Source organism: Calliphora vicina, chromosome 4 (genome assembly GCF_958450345.1).
Source record: "Calliphora vicina chromosome 4, idCalVici1.1, whole genome shotgun sequence".
Taxonomy (NCBI): Eukaryota; Metazoa; Arthropoda; class Insecta; order Diptera; family Calliphoridae; genus Calliphora; species Calliphora vicina.
The window spans coordinates 95,771,406-95,795,426 of record NC_088783.1 but is presented as its reverse complement, the minus strand read 5'-3'; the positions used below and the strand labels follow the sequence as shown (position 1 = coordinate 95,795,426).

General features: G+C 30.2%; 1 protein-coding gene across 1 annotated transcript in view; it reads right to left on the bottom strand.

Moving 5' to 3' along the window:
* Positions 1–24,021, bottom strand: part of dtn (transmembrane protein 132C dtn) — a 343,107-nt gene that overhangs the window by 124,903 nt on the left and 194,183 nt on the right. The window contains exons 9-14 of the mRNA XM_065510268.1: positions 22,776–22,928; positions 22,468–22,715; positions 11,028–11,389; positions 10,553–10,969; positions 10,074–10,209; positions 2,888–3,008 (exon numbers count right to left, since the gene is read on the bottom strand). Of these exons, the coding sequence (XP_065366340.1) occupies positions 2,888–3,008; positions 10,074–10,209; positions 10,553–10,969; positions 11,028–11,389; positions 22,468–22,715; positions 22,776–22,928 (1,437 nt within the window). The remainder of the gene's footprint in view (positions 1–2,887; positions 3,009–10,073; positions 10,210–10,552; positions 10,970–11,027; positions 11,390–22,467; positions 22,716–22,775; positions 22,929–24,021) is intronic.

The following is a 24,021-nucleotide window of genomic DNA, read 5'->3' as shown; positions in this document are numbered from 1 at the left end:
AATAAAACTTTACAACTTCTCTCGCTAGTTGTAGATGTTGGAGAAATAGAAAGTAAGGCATTATAAAGAATATTCAATATCTCAGATCTTTTTTTAGTTTTTTCTAATCATATAAAATACTCCATTATACCATTGGAGTCCTTTTTTGATTTTTTTAGATCTTGAATACTTTTAATAATTTCGATAAGTTCTCATAAACATTACTGAAGTAATGTCTCCAGTTTGGTCTATTATCATGTCCTTCTCCGACAAAAACATGTAAATTAAATATGTCAGTTGTTATACTCACTAAACATGTTTCTTGGATGTTCGAAATATATGTAATTTTACTTTGATATTTGTATTTGAATTACAAAAAAATATGTTAAAGTGCAAAAAAAAGAAATGTCGGTTAATCGGGTAATCGACACAAATTAATCGGTTTATTTGTTATTTGAACATTGTCTATTTTGAATTATTCGAACAGTTCACTGACCAAAATTGAATACCCTAATATATACTGTAGTTACGGTATTTGATTTGCTTTGTTATTTGATTAAGAATTATTGATTCTCTATAATTTTCGTTGTTGTCTATTTTTTAGTGTAAATATTTCTGATAGCTTTTTTTGATCCTTAATGTTTTACTGCATTGCTGGTTTTTCTTGTCAATTAATTTCCTTTCTTATTTTATAGATTTTAAGATACTATATTGGCAACATTATGATCGGAAATATTTGTAGGGTTGTGCTGTGAGTTGTTTTGACAATTTAAAAGACATGGCGTAGATGAAGTGTCGTATTGTATAATGACATTTGGTGGATGCACTATTTAATATAATCTCGTGGAAGAGAATTTGCTGATGGTCTGTGGGCATTGATTTAGAAAAATAGTTCGAGTATCTTTGTAAATGTTTCTTTTTCTTTGAGACTGGTTGTTCTTGATAAAATTATTGTTAGGCTTGCGTCTAATATTAGTGCTTGATTGAATTGAATTGGCTAGTTGTTTGGATATTTACAACCTTGATGGGATATTTGGATATTTACAACCTCTGGGATTGGTGCCGCTAATGTTGGCTTAATAATCTTCTTGGTTTTCAAAGTGAGAAATTTGAGTAGTTGGTACTCGTCAAACTTTCATTATACTTCATTCTATTAGCTTCTGGGGGATTTGGAACTTAGAGCCGAAATTATCAATGGCATGAACTCAGTAATATTCAGATATACTTAGTTGTATCTATATCTACCTGGCACTGTAAATTGGGATTAGTGTGGATATTAATGCTGATATATTTACAATACAATATTTAGCCCATTTGTCTTAAATCTTGGCACGTAAATTCTGTATCAGAGAATGCTCCTGAAATGGTTACTTATGATCAAAAGATAGATCATTAGATAATATCTGTGGATATTGAATTTCTACTATTACAATATTTATAGATATGGAATAGTTGGAAGTCCAAGGGGCACAAAATTCTTAATATCGAAAAACGTAGTGTACGATATAATGAGCTTATATTTAATTCTCCAGCGGAGTATTCAAGGCGAATGGTTGTTAAAAATACATCTAGGGCGTAAAGTCTAATAGTGCATTTACACTTGTAATTTTCAAACTAGTTTATGATCATAAGCTACTTTCATAAACTATACCGTTTACATCAGCATTTTAGACAGTTAAGAGCTAGTTTCTTACTTGTCAGTTAAACTCAGCTTAACACGCTGTTATATTAAACCTGAAGCATATTTTGCCGGGATTTAACCAATGATTGTGTTTCTCACAAATAGATTAATTTTGTTAGCATGCCATACTTTTGAGTCAAATCACATGTTTATTCCTCAAATTTGTTTATATAAATATGGCAACACTTTAAATTTTATAAGAAAAAGCAACCGCGTACATAACTTTTTTTGTAAATTTTTACTTTGTAAAAGAAAAAGTAACATTAAAGTATATAAAATGTATATTAAAAATTATATTTATGTTTTTCATCTGTTTGTGCTTTAGCATTTTATACTTAGGTTTAAATCATCAATGATGCTCAGTTAAACCTAGATTATATAGTAACAAAACAATAAGTGAGAAACACAATTTTTAGTTTAATCTAGGTTTAAGCGATGAATGTAGATTATCTTTATCCCAGAAACTAGCTCTAAGTGGTTTATTTTTGACAAGTCATAAAACAGCTGACTTCAATATAAAAAAAAATTAATAAAAATATGGACGTTGTTGCGAAAAAACGTTGCTGCACGTTCATATATATGTACATATAAACACAACTTTTATTTTCGTTGTCCATATTATATAAAAAACACTTTTAAATAAATTTTTTTAAACTTTTTCTTACAGTTTGGCTAGTTTTTAAAAGAAAATTGCTTTTTTTTTTGAGCAAATGTCAAATGTTACCAGCGTTGCCAGAAATATTTTGAAAAACAGAGTTGCATTAGCAAAAACTCGTTGTTTGTAACTAGTTTATCTCAAAAGCTAGTTACAAACCTGTTTTTGTTTTGTATGGATAAACCAGTTTCTCAAACTAGTTTATCACTATAAATAACTTATAACAAGTTTATGGCGTAGGTGTAAATGCACTATAAATTGGTTTATAATTATGACACCTGTGCCATTACAATCTGGATGATTTGTGAAGTAGAATAAATAAATTGAAATATAAATGTTATATCTATTGATAAGAAGGGTCTCCGAAATTAACATCCCATCTATGCTTTTATTTTACTTAAAATTGGATATTTCCGATTCGGGCTGATTTAAACCATTTGCATTCCAGATACATATTTAAAAACTAATTTTTTCGTTAATAGGATTTGAATCAGTTATGACGTGATGACATAAAGTTATTAATATTGGATTAAAAGATATGATTAAGTTAACAATTTTGATAAAATACTTACATTGCTTAAATTTACGTAGTTATGATTAGCTTTCTGCTTAACTCCAATGTTTCGATGAGGTGGCACTGGAGGTCGATACTCAATTGGTTTTAATGAAGCCTTACTAGAATCATTGGGCAAGCTAAAAACAAATAAAGATAAATTATTAATATTTTTAATGGTTTAAATTCAAACGTTCTATCTTTTATATATGTATTTTGATACTGAGTTAACTTTAAAATCTATCTGTCATCGTGGTATGTACGTGGTGTTTACGTTTAGGATTATAACATTATTTACTCTCAACCGAAATTGGTACCGTTTTAGTTTTTATGGTAAAATGGTAATCCTAATCGGAAACCATTAAAGCCACCACCAATTTTCCTTCGAGAACCTAGTTCTAATCATTTGGTAAAAGCATTGATTGATCTTGTTGGAAAAAATAAATTCCACATCGTTCCTATAAGAAAAGGTGGTGTGCATGAAGCGAAAATAGCTATATACACAGAGGATGATTATAGAAAAATCTCCCAATACTTAACCTTCGTTTTACCAAAAGTTTTTTATACACATGGTTCACCAATACCCACCCGGGTGGTACTACACTTCTATATACATATATATGCGACGAACAAAATTTTAAAAAATCCGAAAAACCTTATAAAAAGTTTAAAATATTTTTAATAAAATCTACAGAACTGTAAAATTTGTTCATTTAAATCGAAACTAAATTAAAAAAATTATTAAACTACTAAATCCGTAATGGTCACCCGGGTGGGTATTGGTAAATAGAAGGTTAAACGACGCACAGTGGTGTAGAAAAAAAGAGGGTAATAACTTCTTAACGGTTAGTGCGATGTGAATGAAATTTGACACGCGCAAAGAGGAAGTGTTGTCGAGGTGTCCCCAAGAAGGAGACCTCCGGTATGTTCAATTTTAAAAACGATCCTATTTCTTCGTTTGTGTTCCGAAAAAATTACATACATAGAATCTTCTTGTAGCTAACAATTATCTCTTTTGTATTAGGAGATATTCGCATTTGAATATTAAATTTTTACCCACCCTACTCCAGTTTATAAATTTTAAATGCCTATTTTTTATATAAAATTCAACTTTAGAGAAAAATTCTCAAATCGAACAGACGAATATAGCTCTCTTACTTTTTTTTCTATACCACTGTGCGACGGCAAGAAAAAGTTGAAAAGTAAGGGCCTAATAACGATGCGGAATGAAATCGCCACAAAACATAAAACGCTATATTTGTTTCCAACGTTAAAACAAATAATATATAAAAGGTTTTATAAAATAGCCCATGGTATTGATTTAATGTAAGCAAAAAATTTATTATATTCACGTACTTTTGTGGCAGTTATGAAGAAATTTATGTACAGGTGTTGGAAATACCGATGTTTGCTTCGCTGAGCTCTTATTTGAGTTTCATGGTCTTATTTTTCTCGATTTTTATTTTAAATAATTTAAAAAAATGGGACATTTTATCACTTTAGAAAGTCTGGAATTTCAATTCCGCATACGTTAGTGGTCATAAAGGGTATATAGTCCAGAGTAGACCTCTCAAGCGAAACCGACCTATACAGTGTGGCAAATGTCAATAGTTTGGACATACGAGAAATTAATGCTGGCTTCCCACAATTAAATACAGTTAAATCTGGAACCAGTTCCTACGCTGGAGTTTTGAAGTCTGTAAATAATCAGCCTAATATACCCCAAAATACGGGAGGAATAGAAAACCTGCTACAAGCGCTTACACAAAATATTACCTCTCTTAATCAAAACATGACTAACTTAATGTCAAACATGCAAAACACAATAAAAGAGCTTTTGAGGGCACAGAATCAAATGATTCAAATCCTCCTTTCTAAAAATGAGTTTCTTGAAAGTTTGTTTTTGGAATGCAAATGGTTTGAACCAACATAAACTTGAGGTTTATAATTTTATGATGAATAAAGACATCGATGTGATGCTAATTTCTGAGGCTCACCTTATTTAATAATGATTTTAATTCAACAACACAAATCATCCCGACGGTAAGGCTCATGGTGATACTGGTATCTTAATTAAGAACCGTTTAAAACGGTATGCCATAGATGAATTTTCAATAGAATATATTATTTGGAAGTTTGAAAGTGAGTTCAATATATTGTCCTCAACGATTTCCAATGACTAAGAACAAGTTTGAAGAATTCTTTGAAACTCTAGGAGATCGTTTCCTTGCATGTGGTGATTACCATGCGAAACACACATATTGGGGTTCACGGTTTATTAACCCTAGAGAGCTTTACAAAGCTCTAATTGACATTAAAAATAGCCTGGATGTAGTATCTCCAGGTCAACCAACATACTGGCCTACTGATTCTAGGAAAATTCCTAACCTTATAGACTTTGCTATATCCAGATATGTAGATCGAAATTCAATATCTATGGAAATGTCTTTTGACTTATCTTCCGACCATTCACCCGTAATAGTCTCCTATTATGTGAAAAATATTCTAAAATCTCCAGCAAATATTCCGCTTTACAAAACAATCTGGCTTACATACAAGTCCAAATATACAGTGTGAGGGAGAGATAAACGAATGCGTCATTGACTTCACGTCGTTAATTACTTCGGCTCTGGATCATTCAAAGATCGAATCCCTGTAAAGCCAAAAATGCTTACTTCCAATTCTGATATTGAACGATTACTTCTCGAAAAGAGAAAGCTTAAAAGAGAGTGGCAACAAAATAGATCACCTGTTGCAAAGCAGAGACTGTCCATCGCTACTAGAAGACTGAAGAGAGCCCTTTGTTTAGAGGAGGATCGCAGAAATAGAAGATACATCGAGAGTTTGATGAATACGAACTTTTCTCTTTGGAAAGCCACACGTAACATCAAACCCACCGGTAGATGAAAAAAGTATGTTGAGAAAAGGCGATAGTAATTGGGCAAGAAATGCTAAGGACAAATCATTAATTTTTGCCGAGCACCTGAGTAACGTATTTAAGCCAAACCCACCCAACAATGATTTTGTGCTGGATGATCCTCCTGTTTACGAGACAGCATATGATCAAATCAGAGTGAGTCCCGAGGACGTTCGAAAAGTCATCAAGAATAACATAAATACAAAAAAATTTGTAGGTTATGACAAAATTATGACAAATCCATGATTAAAAATCTTCTGAATATAGCTATAATCGTGCTATCTGTACTGTTTTCTGCGATCCCAACAAATTGAAAAATTGCTCAGATTATAATAATACCTAAGCCAGGAAAAGATTTAACAATGCCATCTTCATACAGACCTATAAGTCTACTGCCCTGCTTATCAAAGTTATTTGAGAAAGTATTACAATGTAAAATTATACCATACCTAAATAACCGAAATGTTATCCCAGTTCATCAATTTGGTTTTCGTGAGCAACATGGAACCATTGAGCAAGTAAATCGATTGACTGGAGAGATAAGAAAATCTTTTGAAAATAAAAAATACTGCTGTGCTATCTTTTTGGACATCGCCCAGGCCTATGATAAGGTATGGCATAAGGGGTTAATACACAAAATTAAATGTCTACTGCCACCAAGTACCCATGGATTGCTGGAGTCATACTTATCAGATCGAGTTTTTAGAGTGAAATATTGCGATTATTTAACATGAAATTATGAAATTAAAGCTAGTGTTCCACAGGGTAGTGTTTTCGGACCAACACTTTATTTGATATATACTTCTGATTTGCCTGTGTGCGATAGACTTACCATATCGACATTCGTTGATGATACGGCAATACTTAGCTCCCTCGCAGATCCACAGGTAGCTTCTATGAAATTGGCCAATTATCTAGAACTGGTTGAACAACTGAATAATACGAGTAAATGAAATAAAGAGCAAACACATCAGATTTACTCTCAGAAGGGGTGACTGTCCACCTATCACACTAAATAACATAAATATTCCACAGACATATGCTGTTACATATCTTCACTTGGATAGATGATTTAGTTGGCGTCGTCATATAGAAGCCAAGAGACTTCACATGAAGTTAAGAGCCTCTAGTCTTTACTGGTTAATCAATGACCAATCATAATTAAGCCTTAATCCCGTATAAAAGTGTTTTAAAACAATTTAGACATAGGGAATCCAATTGTCGGGAAATCCAGTATTGAACTTATACAGAGGGCCATGGTACATAAGAAATGAAAACATCCACAGGGACTTGGAAGTACCACTAGTGAAGGATGAGTTTAAGAAAGTACGTGATAAATATATACTGAAACTACAATGCCACACGAATCCGCTTGCTCCGCATCTCACACAGAGCCAAACCAGATAAAAGCTTCGTAGAGAAGATCTACCACCCCGCTAAGATAGGGTCCATTTATCATTAAATGCTTTCGTCGGATATCAATTAGTTTTAATTTTATTTATAAGATTTAACAACTTATTGTAAGACCTAATAATATAGGCAGATGTAATAAATAAATATAAAATAAAACAAGTAAGAAAGTATGGTCGGTCAAGCCCGACCATATAATACCCTACACCAAGTAAATGAGTAAAAATATTTTTCTTTTAAAATATCAATAATTTATATTTTTGAGTGATTTTTCGAAGGGGCCTTATATGGGAGCTATGATCAATTATGGACCGATCACCACAAAATTAGGTCGTGTGATTTATGTCTATATGAAAGTTATTTATGTTGAATTTTGTGTGTATACCAACATTTTTAAGTGATTTATGCACGTTAAAGTGATTTTCGGAAGCGGGTCTATATGGGAGCTATGACTAATTATGGACCGATCGTAACAAAATTTGGTGACATGAATTTTGTATATATAAAACTTATTTGGGGCGAAATTTGTGTAGATACATAGATAAATTAAACATTTATGACCGATAAAGTCCAATTTCGTGGGGACATTTGTATGGGGGCTAGGTGAAATAATGGACCGATTTCAGCCAGTTTCAATAGGCTTGGTCCTTGGGCCGAAAAAGAAATATGTACCAAATTTGATCGAAATATCTTCAAAATTGCGACCTGTACTCTGCGCACAAGGTTTACATGGACAGCCAGCCAGCCAGCCAGCCAGCCAGCCAGCCAGCCAGCCAGCCAGCCAGCCAGCCAGCCAGCCAGCCAGCCAGCCAGCCAGCCAACCAGCCAACCAGACGGACGGACGGACGGACGGACATCGTTTAATCGACTCAGAAAGTGATTCTAAGTCGATCGGTATACTTTAAGGTGGGTGTTAGACCAATATTTTTGGGCGTTACAAACATCTGCACAAACGCATAATACCCTCCCCACTATGGTGGTGTAGGGTATAAAAAAGTTAAATCTGTTCGCGTGAAAACCGTCTAAAAAATGTTGATATGACACAGTACATTTTATTACATAAAATATAATGACTACAGGAATCACAAGGACGTACTGATTGGCGCAATGAACCAACATTGCTTATATTGCAGCGTTTTCAAGTTCCCTTTTTGGAATATAATCGTAGTTTATGCAGATCTGCATCTGCAGATCTGTTTTTGATAAAATTTATGAATTAAAATATTTTATCAAAAATTTCGTTAACAATTGCCAGTGGTACTCGTATATGGTCCAGCTATAAGAAATCTTGAAACTATAAAAAGTACTTCCACTTTATATATAGAAATTCAAAAAAACAAAATATGTTTGCATACATTAGCCCACTATAAATAGTAAATTGGGATATTGAGCGAGAAATTCTGCAATTTTCACATATTAGTAACAAAAAACCAAAATATTGGATGAAACTCAAATAATAAATACATAGAGATGAACTTTTTTTTATATTCTTAATATAAAACGTGAAATTATATACCGCCAGTTTCGATTTATAATACTGTTCGGCCACATGTAACTTGGGCATAGCAAAACATTTTGCATGTCCATAGTAACGACCATTATTTCCGGCGACTTATTATTAATAGCTAACTGTTTTGGCAACTCTTTGTCTTAACCCTTTCGGGACTACTTGGTAATACGTCCCAGCACTTTTTAAACTTTCGTATTTTCTTTATTTTCAATGCAAATTCTTATCTAAATAGCCCCTAAACCATGTTTAAGTGTTCATATGTAAATATTTATAGTAAAATTTCACGGATAATATTTTTGCGGAATATTTTAACCCCTTAAATCCCTTTTTTTGTTGTCTTATTTCTGACTTTCTGGTTGAATTTTCCGTTTTGGTGTATTTAGGGACTTATAGTAAAATTTTACGGATAATATTTTTGCGGAACATTTTAACCCCTTAAATCCCTGTTTTAATTGTGTTTTTTTGCTCATTTTTAAGAGAAGGACAAAAAGAAATTCTAAAAAAATGTTCTCCTCAACATTTTACATAAATTTGCTAAACACATTTTATACCTAAAATATAAGCATCACATAGTTTTTTATGACGATTAACAATAAGAATGTGCCAGAGTTGGGAAACTTTAACCCCCCCTCACGTGTCTTTTTTTTGTCTCTATCAAAATTTATTGGTCCGACCTCGTATTTTTTTTTGGTGTTGTACAGTGTTACCAATAGTTCATAAGGATGTCATACAAAAATTCAATATTTTGCACATAACCGATCATGTCAGAGCAACGACGATATACTAAGGTCAAATGTCAAATTAAATAGATTCGACACGGTCAAATATATAGGCCCATAATCATAGTCAGAAATAAAGTATATTTTAATAGAAATAATTAACTCATTTAATAACAGCATCAGCTGTTCTTCGCCATGTAAAAAAGTAAAAAAAAATAAGATACAAGAATTTGGCAGAGATTTTGCAATTATTGAACAGTTATCAACAAAATTAGTACGAAAATATTCTAAATATGATATTAATCTTATCTTTTGCATTTTTCCACCACAAAAAACGTTTTTTCTTTAGTTGTCCCGGTTAATTTTATTGTTTACCTTTTTTGGTTTTTGTTTTAATTTTCTATGTCTGCTGTTCAGCGGTGCCACTTGTCTCTATTTTGTTGTATATTGTATGAAAACATTTTCTACATTTGAGGCGGCACCCAGTTAAAGTTGGTTCAATTTAAAACATACTTTAATTTTGACTATAGTTGGGAAATAATATAAAGCGGGTTTTTAATATAAAGTTGTTTTTAAATAGAACCGACTTTAGTGTTTGACTATGATTATGGGCCATACTGTTTATTGTTTTAATTTATGTGATACTTACATAATTTTATTAATTTGGTTAGTTTCACTACACATAATACCATTAGAGGGGCTCAGGGATGTATCATTTTCATTCGATGCGTCATTTTTTGTAGAATAAGTGTTGATGGGATTATTTGTTATCCTTATCCTAGAATCTAAATAGTATGAAACACATATTATCAGGATAATTTTGTAATTTTATAAAATATCTTCGCTGCAACTAGAAAAAGACCTCTGTGTGTAATTTTGATTTTATTTTACTTGATCCTCAGAAGACCTTTACTATTGTCGAATTCACAATCTCTTTGTAAGGCACTAATAATATTTTTCATACAATTTAAAACAAAAACTTTGCAAATAATTTAATAAAATGTGAATTGGGCATATAGTAAGTTTAGAAATTATATACAAATATTTAAATATAATTTTTTATGCTATATTTATGTTAACATACAAAATGTACACAGCTCTATTTCCAGGCACAGCGACGTTATGTACCTCGGGCATTAATATGCTGATCTTGGGATGTGAATGTTAACATCGATGACCTATCCATAGTTGACCGGCCAAGCCACACCCAATCGTGAGCATTTGTGGTAGGTTCTTTTAAAAATTTTGAATCACGAATTAATAAATCGCCGCTTAATTGTTTTTTTGAGATATCGGAGGGGTCTAAACCACAATCGATATGAGAGGGTTTAAACTTGGATGCATATACAACGCAAGATATTACAAAAACAACAATTGCAAAGCAAAATGCGGTTAATAAGACGTACATGCCTACTTCAATCGAAGACATATTTTTTGTAGGACGTTTTGTTCCATAATGTAGTTTATTAAAGGAATGACTGTTCCCTCTATGTTGGCGTGCCTGAACTGTTGGTTCATGGTGACTAGAGTCCCGCAACGGTACACCTATTTTATAAAAATTGTGTAATTAATTAAAATTTAATAACGAATAATACTTACTAACCTATTATATCAGATAAATCTCCTCTGCCATTTGAATATTTAGTTTTCTCCCTTCGATATATACCATCATTCTGCACAACTTCATGTTTACTTACAATATCGTTAGCGTTATTGAAATCAACTTCTACTGCAGCTAAAGCACTTGCTAATGGCGATGTGTTGTATTTCGACTGTTTGGTGGACACAACATTGCGACGCATTCTGCAGTCTTCCGATAAGAGTAAAGTCACTCTTAGTAAATTTCCATTTCCCTCACCAACTGCAATGACGCGGGGATGGTGTGATGCTAGCATTGGAGCAAATGCGACAACTTCTGTGTCTAAACTTTCAACCAAAAGGAAATAGTCTTCTACCGAAATATCCCTTAAAATATTTAAATAAAAATATTATAAGTGCTTTGCTGTTTTTGGAAAAAAATTAATACTAGTTCTGTCCAATTACATTATTGCAACAAGAGAGAGTAAAATAAAGACCACCAAATACTCCAAAATAGTAAATAGTAATTAAACGTTTTACCAGTAATAACTTGTAAGTTAACAAAAAATGGGGATTTATTTTTTAACAAAATTAATAAAAAAAATAATGTTTAAATTATTAAGCCAAACATTTTCTTAAAGCTTTATTTTATACCGATGTCAGTGTCTGCTGAAAACTCTTTGTAAAATCTCGAGGCTGATTTAAAAAAATTCCCTTTTTCCCACAAAAATGTACCTACGATTTTCCCTACACCAAAAAGTAATAAAATTTAACGGTATATACTTGTATTTTTTACAAAAATTTGTATTCTATTTAATGTGTACATTATTTCAATTAATTTTCCTAAAAAGAATACGTAAAAGGGTAATAACACACAAAGTAATAAAAATTAAAAATAAGGAACATATGAATAATAAAACGAAAGTTATTTAGATTTATTTTTTTCGATATGACTAGCTGTGCAATTTAAACATATTGTTACGTTTTTACTTTATAAAAACGGTGGTTTATTTCCTTTAAATAAAATGGATACTTTTGATTGCAAATAAAACTGATTTTATATAGTAGTTTAAAATTGTAACAACTCTTTATTTATTCAAATGTACAACAACAGTTTAAATAGCCACTATGTGTTTTTAATACACACACGCACACTTACAGCCCAAACATGAACAAAAACTCCCCGGAAGTTTTTTCCCTTTTATCATTTTTCCTATTAAAATTCAATGGGAAAAAACTCCCGGGGAATTTTTTATTCATAATTGGGCTGTTAAACTACACTTTATAATGTACAAGACTGCAGTTAATAGGTCTGTTTATTTCTTTGCAACGAGAGAATAAAATCAAAATTTACAAAATTACTCTCTTAAATTCTCAAAAATAGTAAAAAGTAAATGAACGATTTTCCAGTAACAATTGTTCTATACACACAATTTTCTTATTTTATTCCTTTTAAAATGTATAAATACTCACATTTTCTTAAATTTTATTGAAAATTCTTTTTTTTTTACATTTTTTCATCACAAAAATAAAATTGTAAACAAATAAACATAATAAAACACAAAACATATGAAATATAAGCTGCTAACTAATACGAGTTCAAAATAGAATTTGTAATAGTTTGCAACGAGAGAACACTGTCTAAAATTTATACGCTCTTAAAGTAATTTTTTCGGTAATATTAGGTCATTCCTTGGTGGGGAACTGGTGGGCCAAAGTTGAGCAATTTTACAAAATCACAAAATTCGAAAATAAACGGCTCTAGAAAACGGGGGAGTCGAAGTCCCCCATGACCACTATGTGTCTAATAGTCTTAGATGTCTTCTATCAGAAAACAAAATAACCAAGTGATTAGACCCACTTTCCTAAGCTACAAGTACAATTTTGTGGATTGGGTATAAAAATACTCACTTCGGCATATGTGGGTTCTAAAACATATGAAATATGAATTTAATTTTTCAAGTAAAATGTATACAAACTTTTTTATATAGTTATTAGGTGTGTTCGAGTACTTTCCAGTAAAAAATATCCAGTAACTTTATTTTAGAGAGTAAAAATAAATTACTCTCAATCTGCAAAATTACCAAAAAAAAAAACTACGCGAACAACAATTTGTAAAAATAAGTTGTTTATTACCAGGGAAACCAAAATATGCAAATACATGTTTTTTCTGGTGAGTCTAATGAGCACATGGATAAGATATTTACACGTTTCAGAAATATTTAAGAATTTTGGCATCGATTTGTTAGTGCATATTTTTGCATATTTTACCTTTAAATGCATATTTTTGCATATATTTGTTTTAAGAGCATATTTATGTCATATTTTTCGTTTTTCGAGCATATTTTACTGTAGCTCCCATATAGACCCGCTTCCGAAAATCACTTTAACGTGCATAAATCGCTTAAAAATATTGGTTGAACATAGTTAACTTTAATATAGACATAAATCACACGAGCTAATTTCATGGTGATCGGTCCATAATTGGTCATAGCCCCCATATAAGGCCCACTTCCGAAAATCACTCAAAAATATAAATTATTGAAATTTTAAAAGAAAAATGTTTTTGCTCTTTAACTTAGTGTAGGGTGGTATTATATGGTCGGGCTTGACCGACCATACATTCTTACTTGTTTTATGTTGTATTTATTTTTTGTTAGACTTGTTTTAGTTCATGTTATTTGTGTTTATTTTTTTAAATAAAAGTATATTTTTTGGTTAAAAATGATGTAAAAGTTTGTTTTTTTAAGAGCATATTTTTAAATTTTTTAGAGCATATTTTAAAGTTTTAACTGCATATTTAAAGCGCTTAAAACACTTTTTTAGAGCATATTTCCGGTTTCCCTGTTTATTACACTATACAACAAAATGAAATTTTTTCCAAAATTACAAGGTCCGCCCAATAAATTTTGATAGAGGAGACAAAAAAAAAGACACGTGTATCAGCGTTTTGAAAGTTTACATCTGAATTTCATTTGAGGCCGGGTTAAAGTTTCCCAACTGTGGCACATTCTTATTGTTAATCTTCATAAGAAACCATATGATGCTTACATTTTAGGTATAAAATGTGTTCCGCAAAGTTATGTAAAATGTTACGGAGAATATTTTTGTAGAATATGTTAACCCTCTAAATCCCCAAGGCATGGGTCTTTTTTGTCCTTCTTTTAAAAAAGTGGAAAAACCACCATTAAAACAGGGATTTAAGGGCTTAAACTGTTCTGCAAAAATATTATCCGTGAAATTTTACTATAAGTCCCTGAATACATCAAAACGGAAACTTCAACCAGAAAGTCAGAAAAAGACATAACAAAAGAGAGCATAGGGTTAATTTCGCATTTATTAAGAATTTTATTTTAAATTACATTTTAGGTAAGAAATGTATTCAGCAAATTTATGTAAAATGTTACGAAGATCATTTTTGTATAATATGTTAACCCTCTAAATCCCCAAGGCATGGGTCTTTTTTGTCCTTCTTTTAAAAAAGATCAACAAACACCATTAAAACAGGGATTTAAGGGGTTAAAATGTTCCGCAAAAATATTATCCATGAAATTTTACTATAAGTCATTAAATACACCAAAACGGAAAATTCATCCAGAAAGTCTGAAATAAGACACAACAAAAGTGAGCTTACGGTTAATTTCATATTTATTAAGAATTTGGATAGGAAGTATTCATTAATTACATTTTTTTTTAGCTCTAGGCAATTCCGCTTTATTACCATACGCATGTTTCAGCTATAAGCGTTCTTCAATGGGTGCGATTGTTAAATTTTTGGGGTACTTTGAAATAAAATTCTTAATAAATGCGAAATTAACCCCAAGCTCTTTTTTGTTGTGTCTTATTTCTGACTTACTGGTTTAATTTTCCGTTTTGGTGTATTTAGGGACTTATAGTAAAATTTTACGGATAATATTTTTCCGGAACATTTTAACCCCTTAAATCCCTATTGTAATGTGATTTTTGCTTATTTTTAAAAGAAGGACAAAAAAGACCCATGCCTTGATAATTTAGAGGGTTAACATATTCTACAAAAATGTTCTCCATAACATTTTGCATAAATTTGCTGAATACATTTTCTACCTAAAATGTAAGGATCACATGGTTTCTTATGACGATTAACAATAAGAATGTGCCAGAGTTGGGAAACTTTAACCCCCCTCAAATGAAATTCAGATGTAAACTTTCAAAACGCCGATACACGTGTATTTTTTTTTGTCTCCTCTATCAAAATTTATTGGTCGGACCTCGTAATTTTTTTGGTGTTGTATAGTGTTATAAATCAATTCATAACGTTTGTTTTGTGTTATTTTACATCTTTTCTTTGCAAACTTGTAAATTGTATTAATTTTAAATTTTTTAGTTTTGTCTATATTTGCAACCATATGTTTTGAACATATTTGTATGTTGATAGTAAAAAATATCATGTTCTCTATCTATGAACTGTCACTTTTAACACTCTCTTGCTCTCTCGTTACAAGTTTTTGAAAGTAAACGAACAGAATCCAGTAACTTCCGGTGATAATTTGTACAAATTATTGCAAATTATCCAGTTCGCGAACACTGCTATTATTAAAAGTATTCGAATGACGAATATCCTGTGTTAAAATAAACATCACTTGGGGGATTCAAACGGTCTCCTATTAGGTCGTAATGTCATAAAATATATTTTTAGTTTAAACAAATTTTTGCTGGGTTTCAAACAAAAAAGTTGAAAACTAATAAGACTTTTTGAACTATGTTTAATAGTTTGTCATATAATAACACTTTTTTTATTTGCAGCACAACAAGAATTTGTTTAAACTAAAAAAGTATTTTACGACATTATGACAATACGACATAATAGCAGACCGTTTGAATCCCTCAACTGTGTTATAATTTGTTTTATTAATTTATTATTATTGACATTTTGTTAAATTTTAACAAAATTTAATGAATTTCTATGTGGAAACACATAGTTTTAATTCCGGAGTGGGAATATTAGATTATGTGGACCTTTTTTCACAATGTTTACACATTTTATTACTATATGGCAGGTTAAAAGTAAATGACAATCAAACTCACTTGTGAATCTCATGTAAGGAGTGCGCACGAAAAAAACTAGGCATACTTTAAGGCTTATAACTTTTACAATAATTGAAAAAAATAATACCGTTACTTTGGTTTTGTTGCTCAATTGTATCATTAGCCACTTGTTAAATGTCATAGCCATAACGAAATTAGTTTTTTTGAAAATGGACACCAAACAAAAATATCGTAAGAAAATAATTGAAATTTTCAAAAAAAACTGCTTTGTTCACAAAAAACAATAGCTAGGCTCGTAGGTGGTAACCGAAATACCTTTTTCAAAGTGATAAAACAATACAAGGAGCTTTTTAGCATTGAAAGAAAAGGTGGAAGTGAAAGAAAAAAAGGATTTGCTGACCAAAAGAAAGCAAACAAAACAATACGGACTTTTTCAATACACCCTAATATTTCAGGTAGAAAAGTGGCTCAAAAAGTGGGGTGCTCCGAAAATTTTGTCAGAAAGGTTAAAAAGAAAGCTGTCCTTAAGACATTTAAAGTTCAAAAAGTGAATGACAGGAATGCAAAGAAAAATTTGGAGGCTAACCAAAAAGGAAAAACTTTACAAAAATTATTTTTCGATAATCGTGAGTGCTGTGTAATGGATGATGAAACATATGTATTGGCTGATTTTTCGCAGCTTCTTCTATATTGCCAATTCTAGAGGAAACGTTGAAGAAAAATTTCGCGTACAAAAAATTCGAAGTTCCCGAAAAATTCTTGGTATGGCATGCAATTTGCATATGTGGAGAAAGAAGTACCTCCTTCATTACTAACGGCTCTTTTAACTCCGATATTTACATTAGAGAGTGTCACCAGAAATGTTTACTACCATTTTTAAATAAACATAGGGTAACCACATTCTTCTGGCCAGATCATGCATCTTGTCACTATAGCAAAAAAGCTATTGAGTGGTACAATACCAAAAATGTTATTTATGTACCCAAAGAAGATAATCCACCAAATTGCCCAGAACTCCGCCTTATTGAAAGGTATTGGGCATTAGTAAAAAAACATTTGAAGGACGCAAAAGGCCAAGTTAAAAATTAAAAACCATGCCAGCAAAATGGTTACAAACAACACAATAAAAGCAATAATGAAAGGAATTAAAGAAAAAATAAAGTTTTTTGTTAAAACATATTGAAGTTGTAATTATTTTGGATATAAAAGAATTTGAACACTATTTGCTTTCATCTAAATATAAAATAAAAAAAATTCATCACTTCGTTTCATTTATATAAAGAAAATAAGTTGCATATTTTTTTTTGTGCGCACTCCTTAGTTCACTGCCGGAGGAATATCGAACAAAATCATATACTATTAAAATGAAACTTATTCGCCAGCGGAGTGGATATTGTGTTTAGCAATTGCAATAGTATCGTCTATTACTCCAAATTTATCTTTAAAATCCCCTTTTTTAAGATAAAAAGTAAAAAGAATTCCTTAAAGTAGGGTCGAACCTACTTTAAAATTTGTACATTTAACAATTGTTTAATAAAGGTATTTACCTATTAATCGTTTTTGAATACAACTTTATGAAAATTTTCCTATAATTGGTTTATAAACCTTTTGTAAATGTGTATGCATATGGCTGTTAATCTTTATAATATACGTATATAATTCTTCATTACGTGTGTTAGTAACTGAACTCCTCCTTAACGGCTGGGCCGATTTCAATGAAATTTGTTATGTGTGTTTGAGTGGGATGGTTTAGATTCACAATTGACCTATATAGGTACAATGTGCATGGCACCTTCCATACAAAGTAAAAATTTATTGTTGCATATCTGGAGTACTATTATAGTGGGAGTCTTCAAACTATGTGTGGGCTATGGCAGAACAACGTTTGCCGGGACAGCTAGTAGTGTTATAAGTCTGTTATAAACCATTCATAAATTTAAAATATTTATTGTAGGTTCAACACTACTTTAAACCTACTTTAAGGTATTCTTTTTACATTTTATCTGGAAAAAAACAAATTTTAAAGATAATTGTTTATAAATTTGCAATAATAGACGATGCTATTGCAATTGCTGAATATAATTTTAACTCCGCCGGGGAATAAATTCCACATATAGGATTTTCCATAATATATGATTTTGTTTCATATTCCTCCGGCTGCACAGTGGTTCCCCTTATATGGTCGAGCGGTCAAAAATCAATATCTCCAAAACTAAAAAAGCTGGGTCTTCAAAATTCGTCACCTCATAGCATGCCCGAAGTACTGAAAGTTTGATTTGTTTTATGAATTTTTGAAATAAAGTATTCAGTATGAAAATTCGTTTGTTTTAGACAATTTTAGTAAATTTTTATTCCATTTTAATTCATTTGAATTATACAAAAAAAAAAATAAATTAAAAAGTTATACAAAGTTATATAATGCAATATGAGGTATTACTAAGTAATATAAGGTAGTAAGGTGAAATAAGACATTAATATACAGTGAATGTCACTTAAAATCGTACACCATCGTAGTCAAATTTTATTCATTAGTTTTAGAAAGTTGATATTTTGGAAATATTTTAAAATGCTATTTTTATATTGTGTGTGCTATTACCTATCAGAAAATTGGGTATAATTTTAATTGCCCTTATCCACAAATAAAAAAAATTGGGTAAGACTGTCAGTGCCCAGAATATCAACGCTTCATTTAAAATCATAAAGGCACTAAAAAATAGCAAATGATACCCTACAAAGTATTAGGATTATTTAATATTAACATTTTTTAATTTTTAAAGTTTTAATTATAATTTAATATAATTGTACGAATTTAAGTGAAATATGAATTTTGTGATGTTCTTTAATTTTCATCAATATTTTTTTAACGAATTGAGGTTTTGTTAACTTTTTTGTTGAAATACATATTTTTTGTTCCAATTAATAAAATTACTTTTAATTTTTTGTATAATCACCTATTATTGCCTGTATAATACGATTATTGAATATCGAATATTAATTAAATTTAAAATTTCTTGACTTAAACTACTTGTTTTCTTTGTTGGTAAATTTGGCCTCCAGAAATAAATGGATCTGAACTTAAAACAGTATATTTAAAAGTTCTGTATTTGTAGCATTGCGCGATATTTTTCGGGTATGTTGCAATCTAAACTGTTTTATATGCTTATTTTTCGCTTCAGCTGCTTCCTCCAATAATTCACCTATTGACACTACTACATTAGGGTGGCCCTTAATAAACGAAAGTTGGATTTTGGCCATTCTCACCCTCCAGTTTGGTGAACATTAGCAAAAAAATCATACTGAAAAAATTTTAGGTAAATCGGTTGGGGTTAAGACGTGCCGCAAGCCCTCTGAAGTTTTGAGATGCATTTACAAGGGGAAAAAATGCATTTTTTTTTCAGTTTTTGTAAAAATTTTGCCATTAAAAAATTACTTTTGTAATTTAATTTAAAAGAATCGAAATGTGTACGTAATTGTCGTTCTAATGAGACATAAAAAACAGAAATCGGTCAAAAAATGTTAAAGTTATTAAAAATTCGCCAGGCCATTAACGTGTCTCAGGCCACTAGAACATGAAATGTAGGAACAAAATTAACATATTTTGAGAAATATTAAAATAAAAGCTCATTTTTACTTAAAATATGTCCATATTTACTTGTATATGAGTTTTTGTCTTCGTAGGATACCGTTAACCTATTCTTAGGTATGAACAAAAAAATTTAATTTTTTTAACGGCAGTTTCAAAACTCCATTTTCAAATTTTTAAAAATTTTGTTAAACAAATTTCAGAATTTTTTGATCATCTCATTGGGATTTATTAAGAGTATAATAGGGAATAAAAATGTGAAAAAATTATGAAAATATCTCTTATAGTTTTTCCGTACCTGCGATTTAAATTTTGAAATTTTCGAGAAAAACCAATTATTTGGCAATTTTTAGGCCAATGAGCTCTATTTCCTTACTCTTATGAGTTTTAAGTAAAACCTATTCAGAATATTATAGTCCAGATAATTCAAAATATACTCTGAAACTTCTACTAAAATCGGAAGACGTTAACCCTTAAATCGTGAAGGTCAAAGGTAAAATTTTTCAATATTTGGAATTTCTCTTGGAAAGATTTCGAAATGATCGAAATGTTGTATATTTTTGGGCCGATTTTGATGAAATTTAACAAAAATATAACATAAACTCTAGGGTTTATAATAACAGCACAAGAATGGAAATTAACGCTTAATGGCACTTGGGGTTAAAATGACACCAAACTTTTAAAATCATAATTTTATATGGTTTTAGAAGTTTGGGGTCATTTTAACACCAAGTGCTATATAGGGTTAATTTTAATTTTTCTGCTGCTTTTGTAAATACTAGGCTTTGTGTTATATTTTTGTTAAATTTCATCAAAATCGGCCCAAAAATATACAACATTTCGAACATTTCAAAATCTTTCCAAGAGAAATTCCAAATATTGAAAAATTTGACCTTTGACCTTCACGATTTAAGGGTTAACGTTTTTTGATTTTAGTAAAAGTTTCAGAGTATATTTAGAATTATCTGGACTATAATATTCTAATTAAGTTTTGCTTAAAATTCATAAGAGTAAGAAAATAGAGCTCATTGGCCTAAAAATTGCCAAATAATTGGTTTTTCTCGAAAATTTCAAAATTTAAATCGCAGGTACGGAAAAACTATAAGAGATATTTTCATAATTTTTTCACGATTTAATTCTTTAGTATACTCTTAATAAATCCCAATGAGATGATCAAAAAATTCTGAAATTTGTTTAACAAAATTTTTAAAAATTTGAAAATGGAGTTTTGAAACTGCCGTTAAAAAAATTAATTTTTTTTGTTCATACCTAAGAATAGGTTAACGGTATCCTACGAAGACAAAAACTCATATACAAGTAAATATGGACATATTTTAAGTAAAAATGAGCTTTTATTTTAATATTTCTCAAAATATGTTAATTTTGTTCCAACATTTCTTGTTCTAGTGGCCTGAGACACGTTAATGGCCTGGCGAATTTTTAATAACTTTAAAATTTTTTAACCGATTTCTGTTTTTTATGTCTCATTAGAACGACAATTACGTACACATTTCGATTCTTTTAAATTGAATTACAAAAGTAATTTTTTAATGGCAAAATTTTTACAAAAACTGAAAAAAATGAATTTTTTCCCCTTGTAAATGCATCTCAAAACTTCAGAGGGCTTGCGGCACGTCTTAACCCCAACCGATTTACCTAAAATTTTTTCAAGATGATTTTTTTACTAATGTTCACCAAACTGGGGGGTGAGAATGGCCAAAATCCAACTTTCGTTTATTAAGGGCCACCCTATACTACATGCTTGCTTACCTCAGCTCCATGTATCAGATTTTTAGATTAATATATTACAGATTACACGCCCATCCGCAAATTTCCGCAACTAACTTCAGCACTTTTATTATCTTAAGAATCAGATTAATACAATGAAAAAGAAATCTACGGGGGAATCTTGGGGGAACACAACTAAAACTTTAAGTAAACATAATGAAGTTTTACAAAAAAGTAACAAACATAACAGGTTAACTAAAACATTAATTTCACAAGAATTACAACACAAGTTAGTTTTTATTATTTTCTAAAGATAAAATAAATACCTTTAACTTCACAATCCATTGATAATAATGTTTTAGACTACAGCAAATGTAGTAGTAGCCATGTAGTAATAAAATGTGTAAACATTGTGGAAGAAGGTTCACGCAATCTAATATACCCACTCCGAAATTAAAATTATGTGTTTCCTCATAGAAATTCTTTAAGTTTTATTAAAATTTTACAAAATGATAATAAAAATAAATTAATAAAACAAATTAAAAAACAGTGATGTTTATTTTATCACAGAATATTCGTCATTCGAATACTTTTAATAATAATTCAAATAAAATATGTATATAAAAACGTTTGTATATTAATACATTTTAGCTTAATATAAATTTGCTAGATTCAGATACAGATTTTTTCTTTAAAAATTTGTTTTTATCTTCAAAAAAACAAATAATGAAAAAAAGAGAATTAACGAATATTTTATCCTAATGACAAGCAACACTAACAACGAAAAAGGGGAAATAACTGAGAAGTATTGCCAGCTTATACAAAAAACAGTACATTAGTTATTGTGCCTTTATCAAACGTTTATGAATTGAATACTTTTATTAAAGGTTTATAAAGCTAAAGTGTTTGTTAACAAATTTGTGCTTTAAATAAGTTTTTATTATGAATTAGACCGATAGAATTTAACATACAATTTTACCTTTTTTATTATTTTTTTCAGAATAATGAAATAAAAAATAGCAATAAATACAAATATTAAAATTTAAACGTTATTGGTTGCCATCCTATTTAAATTTTGTGGACGCTAATACGAAGTGTTCAGTTAAATAATTAAAAATATTTCATTTACCTTAGTGGAGTTCTTGAGCCGTCAGAAAATTCTAGATCTATATCCAACAGACCTTCTTGGTATTGAGCTGTAAGTTTATGGGTCACTGCTGTTTCAGCAATATATCCATTTTCTATGGTATTGTCTGGAGTTATTGTTAATTGCAGTCCTGACACAACACGAACAAGAAGTTTAACTAAACTTACTTTATCACTACCGACTCGTATTTCTTTAGCACCAATTACTCGTCCAGTGATTGGTGACAAAACCTGCAAAATATGCATTTATTATTATTTGAACATTTGTTTAAAGTATAAGCAATTATTAACCTGGACATCGGTTCGTCCCATGGATTTGCCTTGTAAAATTCGACCTTTTAAACTAGCGATTTTAGGATCTGCAACACGTAATAATGGTTGTACTAAATCAGTTACACGTAATCCTGTTTTTCGTGATATAAAATAGCTGATACGGCCAGAGTTCTAAAAGAAGAAAAAAATTATTAAATAAATAAATTTAACAAAGAAAGTTCCAATTTAATATAAAATAAATTTTCTGATCTCAACAGTACTGTAATAAACCAATACATTTCAATTACTTAAATAAATTATATTTGCTATTATTATAAACTATTTGTTACATTTGCAAATGTATTTCTATACAGTTAATCACCCCAAGGGAACACATTACAGGTAAAATATTAATTTGCGATAGGGGTGAATATAGAAGTTAAGCTCAAATACAATGTAAAGTATGTATACCAGGGTCGGTTGAAAAAGTTGACCCAGTCACCCCATTTAATTACTGATTAGGTGAAAATGATTCCAGAAATGTGAAACATATGTCCAATAGGGTGGCCCTTAATAAACGAAAGTTGGATTTTTGACAGTTTAGTAAACATTGGTAAAAAAAATCATCCTGAACTAATTTTAGGTAAATGGGTTAGGGATGCCAGATTCAGATTCGCAAAAAGCTGGACATTGGATTTTAAAAAGATGGACGAATAAAAAAAAACTGGACATTAAAAATATAACCTAGAAAATGTTAATTTTGGTTTTGTGTAAATATTTTTTAAATATCCATTGTATACGGTGCTACTGTAAAAAAAACTTTAAAAACGACCTAGCGTGGGTTTTGGTCTTGTTGAGTACATAAAAATTGTGTAAACAAATTTCAGAAACACCCTCAAATTCAGACGTTATTCTAAAATGATGTTCGTCAACTTAACGACCAGTAACTTAGTCATTTATATGTCCTCACCTAGGCTTACAATCCCCACTTGGTCGCTTTTCAAGTTTAATGTTTTTTTTATTGGGTAATAGAAAAAATCGGTTGATTCAATTTTTTTTAATATTTAAGGTAATATTTAAATGAAAATTAAATCAGTCGATTTGAAAAATCTTAAAAAATAAAAGTTGAGAAAAAGTATTTTTTTACTTTTTCTGAAATTTGGGAGCTTCGAAAATTATTTTTTTTAATATGTTGTAGTGGAAATTTTATCAAAAATTTCTCAAAAGAAAGATTCAATAAAAAAAGATAAATAATGAAAAAAAAATGCCAAAAGCTATCGAAAAA